A 14,128-nucleotide genomic window follows, 5' to 3' on the forward strand; every position below is an offset into this window, starting at 1 on the left:
CAAACACAACAGTCCTAGGAGAGTTGGCCCCAAGCCATGCCCCGCGCCCGCCCCGGCTCTCCTTCCCACCTCCAGGCTGGCTCTCTCTGCAGGGAGCCTGGCACTCACATGGGCACAGTCTCTGTGTCCAGGCTCTGGCCACACCTGGGTAAACAGCTGCTCACAGTCCATTTTCAGGGCTAGGGGTGTACATACCAGGGCCACCGTCTGCCCTAGAAAAGGCAGACTGGAGGGGCAGGCCCTGGCAGTGAGCTTGAGACAGTGTGGGCAGGGAACTCTCTTGAACCTGGAGGATGGTCTGGAGGGGGCTGTGTGCTCCAGGAATGGCTCAGGGCACAACTGTGCAGGGAGAAGACCGCTGAAGGGAGAGGGGGAGGCCAGAGGCCAGGCTCTTCCTGCCGGGATCTTCTCGTGTCTTCCCTTCTCCGCACTCACTGACTCCTTTCTTACCCAGGCTGAAGAGAAGCCCTTCCTCTCTAGCTTGGTCCCTCTTCTCTGGACACGTTGTGCTCTTGAGGAGCTCAAATGGTCTCCTTTTCTACTTAACTTCAGTTAGAGTGGAATGCCTGATTTTAAGCTTGGTTTAGAGTGTTATTTTCTCAATTAAACTGTTTTTTAATTTGCTGGTGTGTGTGTGTGTGTGTGTGTGTGTGTGTGTGTGTGTGTGTGGCAATAGAGGGACAGAAAAGTTAAAAAAAAAAAAAAAGGAATTCTGCAAATTCCCTTCAAAGGAAAGCCCATTTTGAAACGGTGATCTGGTGATCCGTATTTTTTTTCAGCCACTATCAAAACTGCAGGCCCACGGGAAGATTCTGTTCTATAACATAGTCATAGAATATCTAGACCGAACATCCGTCTCTGAGGTCCTCTCCATTCCTGCTCCGGCCAGTGGTACAGAACTACCTCTGAACCAGTGTTCATCCCAGATCCGCATCACGGCTAGTAACAGTGTGGGCACGTCCCCTGCTTCGGTCCTCGTAGTCTCCAGAGAGCCTGGAAACGGTGAGTTTTGTTTTGTCTCATTTTGATTCTCTGGTAAAGGGTCAGTGATGCAATTGAGCAGGAATGGGCCAGTTGGAAAGGCAATAAATAGCCCAGGGAGACAAAATGTCTAGCTGCCAAACGCTGTCCGTCCTTTTCTTTTGGGCTCAGGCCGGCTGCGGGCTTCCTGGGACGGGCCCGCCGCGTGCGGGAAGAACGTCCGCCCCGCTGCAGCCCCGCACATGGCTGCCCTGGGCTTCCTCAAATTCAGAGTTCCCTCCCGTTTACCCAAGTATATGCAACACCAACGAGCAGCCTCCACTGAGAGCCGTCAGTGTGCTTTGCAGCTGATGAAATATGGGTCGCGTTTCTTGTAGAATAGTTTGTCAGTCTCTGTCACCCGGGAAGAGCCCATGAGCGCGGCCAGAGGTGATGAAAGGAGAACTGACTGGCATCCGCTTTCCAGAGGGCTTTGCAAAAGCTGCAGAATGAAAGATGGTAACTGGCTAGTCTCGTAGCCCGTGGGAGACCGGACGAGGCGGAAATGACCTTACATGTACAGTCGGTGGCCTCGTGAATGACCTGGTTGGGACAGCTGTGGGGAGAGGCTTGACGCATTATCCCTTTGCCACATGCACGCGCATGCGCTCGTGCACGGGCGCGCACCGTGCGAGTGCGCATGCTCGGGCAGACCGTCCTCCGCATCCCGCCCTGGGTCCTGCACCTGCCCTGACCCGGCTTTGCTTCCTGCAGCACCTCCTTCCAGCTCTGGCTCCAGGGGCTGTGGCAGGCTGGGTTCCACTGGTCTTCCAGGTTAGGCTTCCCTTTGGGTTACGTAGGCTAGATCGGAGGACGGTGGTGCTTTATTTGTTCTTAGAACTATCCAGTGTGTCAAGGAAGAAAAAGAAATCCGGTTTGTGGCACCAAAGGAAAACTAATAGTTCCTTCACATGATCTTTGCTTGTCAAAACTGCATTAGAAAAGAAAGTGGGGGCGCCTGGGTGGCTCAGTGGGTTAAGCCTCTGCCTTCGGTTTAGGTCAGGATCTCAGGGTCCAGGGATCGAGCCCCGCATCAGGCTCTCTGCTCGGTGGGAAGCCTGTTTTTCCCCCACTCTCTCTGTCTGCCCCTCTGCCTACTTGTGATCTCTCTCTGTAAAAAAAAAAAAAAAAAAAAGAAAGAAAGAAAGAAAAGAAAGTGAACAAATAGTACACTGTATGTTAAATAACTGAATTTAAATAAAAAATGAGTTACTTAAAAAGTTAATAATAATAATCATAGAAGAAAATTAAAAGGTATATTCTATCTTCTTTAGGACAAGATGAGGAAAAGTGGGCATTTTAATCACTCTGGGGAGCTGATAAAGACAGCCTGTGTAAGGCCCGGTCCAAACAACACTGCAGAGCACTTGGTTGTTGGGGGGCCTTCTACTGTACCTTCCTTCCCCATACCCTGCCCTCAGACCCCTGCATACTTTCCCTTGTGAGTCTCTATCTAGCCTTCCTTGGCCCACATTCTTAAGTCACCACAGTAGATAAAGTCACTGATGAGCTAAGAGGCCAACTGTTAACGTTAAACCAATTCATACTAGAGTGTAAATGATTGAAGAAAAAGATTTTCTTTCTCCTTCCCTCCTTTATCTCTGCTTCTCAAAACACATTTGCAGTTTTCAAAAAGCAGCTTGATAAGGGCTATGGTTCGGAGTGTGGGATGAAATTTTAGCCAGTGTGAATAAGTCAAGTGAAAAATGTCAGCTTTGATGTGAAAGAGATTTATTTCTCTAATGGAAGAAGACAAGAAAGCCATGTAGGTGGTGTATACAAAGACCTCACAGAGAACCCTTTGTCTTATACCTAGAGTTACATGTTCCTTTGGGTATCCCGTAGTTATTGTCTAGAACAATTAAGAGCACTGTGCTTTCACACCAATGTCCAGCTGTAATTAGGGGTGCCAAAGGAAATACAGGAGGCCCAGTTAAATTCAAGTTGTAGGTGAGTAATGAGTAAATGTTTAGTTAAGTCTGGACCATGCAATATTTGCTCTTCATTGATTGCTTTTCTGAGCGGCTGCCGGCAGGCCCACTCACTCTTTGGTCTGGGTACTCTCACGTGAGTGACCAGCTGCCCTATGAACAGTGGCAGGCTATAAAGGCAGCCTGGGGAAATAGGAGAAATTCTCATCCCCCAAGGTGACTCTGCTTGAAATCAGTAGAACCGGGAGTCCATTGAGATCTTTTTACTTGTTTCCGGTTGAAAACTCCCCTGGCATATGAAATTGGTTGCGGTGACAGCCTGACCATGAGGACTGTGCACATCCCTGCAGAACCCAACGGAGTACATAGCTGAACTTGTTTACTTCTGTCGTTCTCACTCAATTTCTACCCCTACCATCAAAGAAGTAGTAGTTTGTCCAGGAGCAGTCAGCATTACTTGGGGGAATTAAGACACATTAATCATTTGGCCAACAGAGATTTTTTTGTAAGTATTAAGCACCAGACATGGTGTCAGTAATTTGTTGGGGAAAGATAGTAAATATTTTAGACTTCACAGGTCATATGGCCCCTGTTCTATATCCTATATTCTTTTTTTTTTTTTTTTTTTTTTTTGCAACTCCTTAAAAATCTTTTTTTTTAAGATTATTTATTTATTTACTAGAGAGAGAGAGAGAATGAGAATGAGAGAGAGCATGAGAGGGGACAGGTCAGAGGGAGAACAGACACCCCGCTGAGCAGGGAGCCCGATGTGGGACTCGATCCCGGGACTCCAGGATCATGACCTGAGCCGAAGGCAGTTGCTTAACCTACAGAGCCACCCAGGCGCCCCCGTTAAAAATCTTAAACCCCTGCTTAGCTCAAGGGTCATAAAGCAGGCTCTGGAGGCTGGATTTGCCCTGCTGGAAGTAGTCTGCTGACCCTTGTTTTAGGGACTAAAGTCTGGCTGGGTCTCAAGATTAGGACAAGAGGCATCCAAAGGGCAGAAGTAAATATTTGCTGGGAAGTGAGAGGCAGGAAAACATTACCTTGTCCCCAAGCTTCTGTAGCCACCACAGTGACAGGGCTCTTCACTGTCAGAGACAGTATATGCTCAAGTTGGTTTTCTTCTTTAAAAACTTAAAAAAAATGCGATTAATTCTGTCTGAAGCATGGCTCTATTTGTAATGTAGAAGAAGTTGAAGAAGAAAGAGTTAAAGGCACGGAGGATGGATTCCCTCTGTCTTGGAACCCCCAACCCAGGCATGTCACAGGCTACCTTGTGGAGTGGTGTGAGCAACCCCGGGACCCGCCCTGTGATCTCCAGTGGAAAAACCTGGGTCCCAATGTCACAAGCACAGTTGTGAGCTCAGGTAAGAAGAACCCCGCACGTTGCCATCTTTTTCCATCCGCCTCGGAGCAAGTTCAACTAGGACCTCTGGACCATCTCTCAGCTAGTTGGTGCTAAACTAGTCATTTTGAGATGACAAATCCAGCATGGGTGCTCAGAGCTCAGATTTTACAACGATGTAGCCTAAGATTTGGCCTTTTACACAGATAATCTGGACCTAAGGCTGGGATAGGTTTTCATGATTTATATGAACTCACGCCTCGAAATCAGTGGTCTCAAATGAATGGCAAAGGGACATTATAACCCTGCCTTTCTAGAGAGCTTTTACAAAAGCAAAGAAATGTAGGGTTTGGGGAAGGACACAGAGTTGTAGGAGTCAATCGTCAGCTCCTTCACTTTCAGTGGAAAATGTAGAACTTGACGGCCTACCTTCCACATTGGAGTTGTAATTTCAAGATTGCCAGTTTAGCAATCAAAGAAGCCTGGGTTCGTGCCTGCATGGTGGGATCAGCAGCGCCATCTGCTGGGCTCAAGATACAGATGTGGGCCTTGTCAGCGTCCAGAGCGTGCCAGAGGCCAGGGAGGACATTCAGTTGCTGCTGGGGAATGAGGAAGTGAGGCTGCCCTTGGCTTGAGCAGGGCGGCGGCAGCGTGGCTGGTGTTGAAGGTGAACTGCAGAGCTGCAGGTGTGCGGGCAAAGTGAGGAGGTGCCGGCAAAGCCTTCCAGATGCTTAGCTTTCACGGGGGCAAGAGAAGACAAGTCTTCCTGGGGGGACTTGGAGTCAGTCACAAGAGACTTAAAAATGGTTTTCTGTGTCTGGTTGAATTCCGCACCCCTTCTGCATTGAATTTCATGCACACGGACTAGAGGGCGTTGAAGAGCTCTTGTTGGAGAGGTCAGTGTAGAGGACAGGCCCTGCAGGCTTCGCAGGACCCAGTAGAGGACTCCAAGGCCAAGGGAAACAGGAAAGATAGTGGAGGTGCAGTGCAGGAATTCTAAGGAGGAAATTTAGGAGCCAAGTCATTTTTCATTCTCTTCCTTTTCAGAAATAAAGAGACTGTCACTCTGTGTTACTGACAATCTGCTGACCTTTCTTCTCTAGATGCTTTCAGACCGGGGGTTCGATACAACTTCAGAATTTATGGAATTTCTACGGAACGGGTTCCCTATTTATTAGCGAGAAAAACAGGATACTCCCAGGAACTGGGTAAGTTGACAGTGTGTAATGTGTCTGTGGGCACACTTGTTCAAAACGATCCAGAGAGCCCAGCCATGAGTTTAGGAATATTTCAACACCTTTCCTAATTTTCAGTGTCTCATTTATTCTGTTAATTCGGTCTTAACATTATGAATCATAAACTATAAGCCATTTTCATTAAAGACCATTTATAAAATATTACACAAAAGAAGAAAACAAACTCATTGCTAATTTTACCATCCAAACACAAATATCCAGTTAATATTTGATAATATCCAGTTAATATTTGATGTATATCCAGGTATTGCTTTCTCTGTACAGATACATATTTTTAAATAAAAATGGGATCTTACTCCATGCAGTTTTTTTACTCCTGTCACTCAGTAATATCTAACTACATCATTGCAAAGTGTTCAGTTGTTTGCATTTGTCAAACCACCCGTTGGTAGACATGTAGGATGATTATAGTGTTTTTCAACTAGCAACTGTAAAATTCATCTGCAGGTGTCTTTCCGTCTGCAATGCTCAGTCCCTTTTCTCCCTAGCCCAGTCTCTTATGACCTCTGAGTCCCCATCATTTTAGCAGTATCTTTTCATTCATATCTACAATAATGGTTTTTAAATGAAGTCTTAGAATACTTGAGTCAAAGGCTTAACTTTAGTTTCTTTTCTTTTATAATTTTCAAGAATTTTGACACATATTGCAAAATCACCCCCTAGAAATTTCACTGTGATTCCACCAGCAATGGAAAGCAATTTGATGCCGCCGAAATCTGGGCACCCAGGACCTCCCCTGCCTTGCACTCATCGGGTCACGTCTCCCACAGCTCCGTTTGTGGGAGCCGTCTGGGGCGTGCCGCGCGGGTGTGTTGCTGGTGCACGTGTCTCTGTGCACTGATGTGTGTGGGAAACAGGCCCAGGAGGCTTTCAGAATGAGCCCTCGCTCGGAGTATTTCAGTGACACTTGGATGGCGTGGCATTGTCACCTGGGGACTAGAGCTCCTCAGATGCCCCCATCAGCCCGTTCTCTGGCAGGGTCTTCTGTCAAACGTTATTTAGAATTCAAGAGCACCGTGAAGTCTAAGACACCCTTTATTCTCTTTCCTACTGTGTGACCTCGTGCAAGCTGGTGAGTGTCTCCGGCTGTCCCTTTCTTCACCCATGAAAGGCCAGGCTTGGATAGGAAGATGGCTCAACTCCTCCCAGCCCTCACAAACCGTGTCAAGGCATGAATCCCCTAGAGAAAGAGAGAAACCCCCTGAACTTGGCAGAAGGGCCCTCAGCCTCCAGACTTGGCTGCAGCTCGACTTTTAGTTTATGTGTGTGCTCGCAGAATATTTCCAGTGATGACTTTCTTACCCCAACTTCCTTTTCTAGCTCCTTCAGACAACCCTCAAGTGGTTATGACTAACCTGACCTCCCACTCCTTCACTCTGAGTTGGAAGAATTACTCCACTGAATCCCAAACCAGTTTTATACAAGGGTACCACGTCTACCTGAAATCCAAGGCGGGGCGGTGCCACTCAGGATCTGAGAAGGCGGTTCTTTCAGGTGACATTTTTGGTTTGTTTACTCTTTCAAGACCTCACTCTGCAAGGCCATTTGAAAGGTGGCCAGGGGCGTCTGGGTGGCTCAGTCGGTCAAGTGTCTGCCTTCAGCTCAGGTCATGATCCCAGGGTCCTGGGATGGAGCCCTGCGTCGGGCTCCCTGCTCAGCGTGGAACCTGCTTCTCCCTCTCCCTTGCTTATACTTTGTTAAATGAGTAAAATCTTTAATAATTAAAAAAAAAAAAAAAAAAAGGAAGGTGGCCATGTGTGACCGTGGCCAGGCTGAACCCTCTTCTTGCATGCTTTTATGGTCCAAGGTGCTCTTAACAGATTAGTGGGCAAGAGGGCAGGGGTCAGTATTGTAACTGACTCAAAACAAAGTGCCTGGTATTTTTGACTCATTTGAGTACCATCAGCTCCTTAACCTGCCAATGATGAAACTTTCTTGCTAACTCCCTTTTCTTTTTTTTTCCTTTGACCTTGTTAAGGTTATTACAATGTATTTTTAAGTCTCAAGCTCTTACTGTGTCTGGAAGATTCCGTGTGCTCTTTCTGGATCGCCAGCACCCCTTGTCTCCTTTGCTTTGCTTGCCAGCTCCTAAATATTTTACCAGCGACCCAGAGTGATGGACTCAGGCTTCAGTTCTTGATTGGCGTAGGATGCTGACGGTGTCGAGTCAACAAGAGTATTGGTGTCCAGCCCTGTCACAGGATCTCTAATAATTATTTTTCCTGATTTTTTTTTTTTTAATTACAGATGATGTAGTGTGTTGCAAATACAAAATTGACAACCCAGAACAAAAGACATTTGTCGTGGAAAACCTACAGCCGGAATCCTTCTATGAGTTTTTGGTCACCCCGTACACCAGTGTTGGTGAGGGCCCCCATGATGCTTTCGCAAAGGTCACAACTCCTGATGAATACTGTGAGTTTTCCCGAATCAACTCTTCCCTTCGGTGTTGCTGGGAAGCTAACAGATAACACGCACGCGGACATTGGCTTTGTTGAGATTAGGAGTTTTTAAATTTTCTGTCTCTCGCTCTCTAGATGAGATTCTCTTTCAGAAAACAATGTACATAACCCCACTATATTAACCAGAAAACCGTGGGGCCAGTCTGACTGTCACGACCTGGAACCTTCCTCTGGCCTGTCTCGGTGGCCCTGAGGCAGTCCCTGGAACTCAGTCCCAACATGGTTTGAAAATCCCACAAGGCATGGTTTCGTGTCCAGTTCGGAAGAGCCCCAGACCTTCTGTCTGGAGGAGGGTGGGTGTTTTCTGCAGCCGGCCTTCTGGCTGGTTTCCCTCAATGGTGAGCCAGCTGCTTCCTGACTTGGCCTTTTTGGGGGCAGTTGAGAGAGGTAGGGTGGGTTGTTGGCTGCAGATCGGGCAGAGGCAAGAAGTGTTCCTTCAGGAGCCTGGTGTTTGCTGATGGGGGTGGGTGGGGTTGTGAGATAAAGAGATCCGTTTTTCAAAATGCATTTGTTTTGGAAGGAGAAACAAGAGGGAGGGGAGAACAGCAGGACCCCGTTGCCAGGAAAGGCAGACCTCGGGCCACCAGGAAGGTGGTGTGGGAAGAAGGGGAGAAGCGTGTATCCCATAGTGGATGGTGGAAGATGCTCCTCCCCGAGGAACAGACCGACTGAGAGTCTGCCTGCAGGGACCCGCGGTCCTTGGGCCTCGTGCAGGGTCCCTTTGCCGGCAGTGGAGCTGTAGGGACAGGATGGCCGCGGCAGGGAGAGCTGCTGTCCAGGCGCTGTCCAGGGCTGAAGACACCTGCGACTCTGCCGGCCCGCGGGGGCCCTCCATGCTGCTCACGCCTCAGGTTTCCAAGGCCGTCAGAACTCTCAGAGTCAGATTAAGATTCCAATCAACGATTTCCATTATTTGAGCATTCTTGCTGTTTGAGGGTAAATTTTAAAATTTTAAATTTATTTCTAGGCTATTTTTATTCCAGCTTTGGTATTCCTTTTAGGTGGTAGGTGTGTGTGTGTGTGCGCGTGAGAGAGAGAGAGAGAGAGAGAGAGAGAGAGAAACAACACAAATAATTATCTTTCCCTCAAGTATGTTTTCTAGCTTTCATTTATCTCCCTCACTCATGCTAAACCTCCCTTAGCCTTCGCTGTGACTCTCTATTGATGATATCGGTTATTACTAAAGAAGCAGCAATTATGCAGCAACGACAGCGACACTCCGCAGTCACACTAAGAATGGGGGCGAATCTCACAAATGCCACGCCACGTGATGCGACGGAAGCCAGACCCGACCCCTGCTGCAGGGTGTCCTGACACAAAGAGGCAAACGCCGTTTGTGTTCTTAGCGGACAAGACAGAGGTTACCTTGGGAGGGGACCCTGGTTGGATGCGGACCCCAGGCCGGCTCTCCGGGGAGCCGAGCATGGTCTTTCTCTTGACCGGGATGCTGGTCCCATGACTATTTTCAGATTGTGAGATTCCTCGAGCTTACTTTGTGAGCACTTTTCTGAATGCAAGGATTCCATTTCAATAGCAGTTTAGCAAAAACGGCCCGAAACTTGGAAGCTATCATGGTTAGGCCCCCAGGCTTGTTCTCAAAAAAGTTTTAAGTCCATAACTTAGCTACATCTTAAAACCAATTATAATTGTCAAAAGTATGGATCTGAGAGCAAACTCCTCTCTAGTGGGGTCATGAGGAGGGTTTCCTTCCCCTCCCCGCTGCCGTAACCGAGAGCCAGGTGCTAGCGGCTTGCTTTGCGTCCTGTTCCCTTCAGACAGGAGCTGTGCTTGCCTCCAGACCCCCATGCTGCCCCCTCGCACTGGGTCGGGCATCTCCCAAGGCCTGCCCTCCCTGACAGAATGCCGGCATTATCCACCCCATCCCCATCCCCAAATCAAACCCCTGTGCAGGGGCACTTAAAGCAGGTACTAGGATTACAACTACTACCAGCCCATTGGCCAAACACAGTCATGCTGCTGAGCCCCCAGTGAGGGGCAGAGAAGTACACTCCGCCCACCAGGAAGCTTTGGCAAAGGCAGGGAGTATAATTCTAATAGGAGGAAGGAGTGAAGAATTAGAAGTAGTGATCCAATTTGTCAGAAGAGAAAACGAGGGGTACCCGGGTAGCTCAGTCCATTAAGCATCTGCTTTTGGCTCAGGTCATGATCCCAGGGTCCTGGGTTCCAGGCCCACATCAGGCTCCTGGCTCAGCAGGAAGCCTGCTTCTCCCTCTCCCTCTTCCTCTCCCCGCCCCCACTCATGCTCTTGCTCTTTCTCTCTCCCTGAGACCCTCCTTCCTGCTTGTGCTCTTGGTTGTGCTCTCTCAAATGAATAAACTTAAAAATCTGGAAAAAAATAAAAGAGGGAACGAATCCAAGTCACAAGGTGCTGACAGCAGATGTTCCCTGTGTTGGTTGGTTGATAGAACCTCCACCCCAACAGCCAGAAATCAGACTGAATCTAGCATGAATAGATTTTTGAAGAATAACTGAAATTATTTCAATTTTAACTTACTTTTGTTCCTTTGAGGAGGGAAAAGTACTTGTTAAAAACACCATTTTGTTTTCTTCTCCAGCCCCTACACTGATACGTATCCTACTCCCTACGGTTTTCTGCATTTTGCTCATCATGATCACGTGCTACTTGAAAAGTCAGTGGTAAGTGTGTGGGGGAAGAACTTATCCAAGAAGTCAGAGGAAAAAAAAATCTAGAAACCTAGAAAGGAGTTTCAGAAGCTTGAAATCATATTAAGTAATGAGAGGTGCTGAAAAAGCAAAGGACAGAGACTTAGATGAAAATATGAAAATTTTAAAACACTTTTGCTTTCCAGTTCGATACGTAAGGAAGATGATAGCCATCTGAAAAGACTGCAGAGCCTGTTCAATAACATAGCTAAAACTGGTACTGCACACCTACTTGGCAATATTCTAAGTGCTTTACACACAGCTCATTCAGTCCTCACACCACCACTGTGAGCAGGAGAATTACCTCCATTGAATCAATGAGTAGATGTGAGCATAGCCTGCCCAAGGTCACATAGTTAAATGATAGAGCCAGGTTTGGAACCCAGGACTCTGGCTCCAGAGTTCTCTTAACTAGTCACTAACTGTAAAATTTAGTCCAATTTTTCACTGTTTTCTAGGATGAAGGAGAAGTGTTATCCCGACATTCCAGATCCTTACAAGAGCAGTGTTCTGTCATTAATAAAATCCAAGGTAAATGGTGGGAAATTATGTGTGTGCCATATATCTATTAAAGACCAATTTAGGGTTGGGACTGTAGTCATACTTTTCTAGACCTCCTCAGGAAGATATAACAAAGCAACAGCCACCTTGGCTCCCGTAGCCATGAAATGGGTGAATGGAACTTTGAGATTTCTTCCATTGGGAAAATCCTTTGGTTTGCAACACCACCTCCAGTTAACCTGTGGCTAGGATGAAACACACACACACAGAACTGAAGATCTGAGTGCATTTCACATACTTTATATACTCAGACACACACACACACACAATTTCATACTCGCATGTTTTTTGTTTGTTCCAGGAGAATCCTCACCTAACAATAATGAATATCAAGGACTGTGTTCCTGACTCTATTGAAGTTCTAAACAAGCAGGAAGGCACTAGGAAGTCACTCACGGAAACTGAGTCTACCAAGCCCACCTACCTTTACCTCCTTCCAACAGAGAAGAGATACTCCAGCCCTGGACCCTGCATCTGTTTTGAGAACTTTACCTATAATCAGGCAGCTTCTGACTCTGCTTCTTGTGGCCATGTCCCAGTACCCCCTAAAGCCCCACCAAGTCAGCTGGGACTGTTGACATCACCTGAAAATTTACTAAAGGCACTAGAAAAAAACTACATGAACTCCCTGGGAGAAATTCCAGCTGGAGAAACTAGTCTAAATTATGTGTCCCAATTGGCTTCACCCATGTCTGGAGACATGTCCAATCTCCCCACAAATCCACCAGAGCCAGCACTCTGTTCAGAATATAAAATGCAGATGGCCATACCCTTGGGTCTTGCCTCTCCTCCCTCGAGTGGGAGTAGCAGCCTCTCTTCCATTACCCTTTTAGATGAAGGTGAACACTACCACTGATCAGTATACCCATTTCATGCCTTTATGCTATAGACGCAAAAAAGGAGCATCGCCAGCACCATTCCATCACCCGATGCCTCGGCACCTATTTCCAGTGAGCAGTCACAGTTGGCACATGAGACCACTATAGTCTGGCTTGGTTTCAAAGGTCAGAAACTATGGAACTTAACATCTCTCCTTGGAGCAGGCTTGCCGTAGAAATGGTGGGATCATGGGAATAGGCTTATCTTGCTGCTGTGTGTTTCAGGCTCACCTTTGGAAGAGCAGACCTGGCACTTGGCACGGGGATAGACCCTGCCCACTCAGTATTGGATAGGGTGGCTATGGTTGCGGAAGTTTAGTTTTTAGAAAGGAAATATTTCCATTAAGTTTTATCCCATGTCCAGTATCTTAAGGGTAAAGAAACTAGATTTAAGGTTTTCGCGAAGGCCACAGAAGATTCGTTACTAGACCATAAAATGCCCAGATTAATTTATTCTGGGTGTGTTTACTAAGAGAGTCACAGATGTTTGAGAATAAAACAGATTTGACACTTGCCTTTGAGAACAATTTGTAGTTCATTGATGGCAGTAAAATGAACTCTTCTGGGCCCATAGACCTTATCTGAAAGGTAAGAAATGTGAATATAAACTAAGATCCCCACAACTGCCTTCCCATTTAGCTTACTACAGTTAAAGAATGGGATTGGCAAGGAACTTAGTGTCGAGACAACAGCACTCCTACTTGGTAGACATCAGTCTTTGGCCATAATTTTTGACAACTACCTCAGAAATGAAAAAAGAAAATGTTATTATTAATTCCATTCACATTTTATGGTTACTTTTTTTTTTTTTTTTTTTTAAAGAACTACTATATATAAGGACCTGTTTTCATTTAGTACCCTTTGGTCCTTGCAATTGTCTGGGTCAGGAAAACACCCTGTCTCATTTATATTCCTATTATGCTAACAGTGAATAAACAGAAATGTCATTTTTGGGCATGGTTTCGACAGAATTGTGAAAAGCTATATAGAGTGGGAAGTTCTATATTCGCTCAGCAGCAGCTTTGTCTCCTTGAATCAATATATACAAATGCACCAGATGCTGAACAGGTGTTCGGTATGTGCCCATTCCTTTCTCTTCCTTCTACCCATCAATGCTTCCTGTTTATTGATCACATTTCTAAGCAAGCATGATCAGGAGTTCCTTGTTTGCTGTGGTGGAAATGACACCATCTAGACCTCTGGCACCAAATGCCCTGCAGTGTGTCATCAACACAACACAACCAAAAGTGAGAGCAAAAGATCCCCATCTGCAAGGGAGGTGACTGCCAACTGGCCCAAATATACCAGCACAAACCAGGGCTTCTGTTCAGGCTTTTCAACTTTTTTCTTTTGTAGAGCTAAACCTTTTGTTGGAAAAGTTGGTTATGTACTACTAACACAGTACAAACGACTATCTCCATTAGTCTGATAGTTTCGAGATGACTTTGGGGGCCAGTATTGTCATCATTTAGCCTCTTTATTTCTTTCTCATGGTTAACAATTACAAAAGAAATGTCAATGGCAGTGAAGACTGAATTGTAAATAGTATCATTCATAAAGATTTTCTTTTAAAAATAACCCATGAAAGCTTGAAGTCATTTTTGTCACAAAAAGTCTTAATTAAAATAGTTCCCCACTGCATTTTGTATTTTCTCTACCTCAATGAAATAAGAATCTAACAGTAAATGTAGTTAATAAATCACCTTGTGAGTTTACTAAGAATGTACATTTCTGGGTACCACTCCACACCTCCTCATCAGAATCTCTATGGTATGAGGCATGAAGTCTATATATTTCATCAGCTTCCGCCTAGGCATTTGGACACACACTCAACTTTGAGACGCACTGTCCTAAGTCAAATCATAACTTTCTGAAATAAAAGCAACACACCAACAGGAAATGCTGGTCTGTGTAACTTTATGCTTACAGTATTACCGTGACTACACTTCTGGCTATACACATCCCTCTCCCATGCCCATCACATCAA

The 14,128-nt window shown here is 46.2% G+C and overlaps 1 protein-coding gene across 5 annotated transcripts in view; it reads left to right on the forward strand.

The window, feature by feature from the left end:
• The window catches only part of OSMR (oncostatin M receptor), a 52,075-nt gene extending 38,356 nt beyond the window's left edge, over positions 1-13,719 (forward strand). For all 5 annotated transcript variants that reach the window (XM_059173843.1, XM_059173845.1, XM_059173846.1 and 2 more), the window contains 8 exons: positions 780-1,002; positions 4,142-4,321; positions 5,403-5,507; positions 6,876-7,049; positions 7,803-7,970; positions 10,594-10,675; positions 11,161-11,233; positions 11,565-13,719. In XM_059173843.1, the coding sequence (XP_059029826.1) occupies positions 780-1,002; positions 4,142-4,321; positions 5,403-5,507; positions 6,876-7,049; positions 7,803-7,970; positions 10,594-10,675; positions 11,161-11,233; positions 11,565-12,119 (1,560 nt within the window). In that variant the 3' untranslated portion in view covers positions 12,120-13,719. The remainder of the gene's footprint in view (positions 1-779; positions 1,003-4,141; positions 4,322-5,402; positions 5,508-6,875; positions 7,050-7,802; positions 7,971-10,593; positions 10,676-11,160; positions 11,234-11,564) is intronic.
• Positions 13,720-14,128: the final 409 nt, after the last annotated feature.

This window comes from Mustela lutreola, chromosome 5, assembly GCF_030435805.1.
Source record: "Mustela lutreola isolate mMusLut2 chromosome 5, mMusLut2.pri, whole genome shotgun sequence".
NCBI lineage: Eukaryota > Metazoa > Chordata > Mammalia > Carnivora > Mustelidae > Mustela > Mustela lutreola.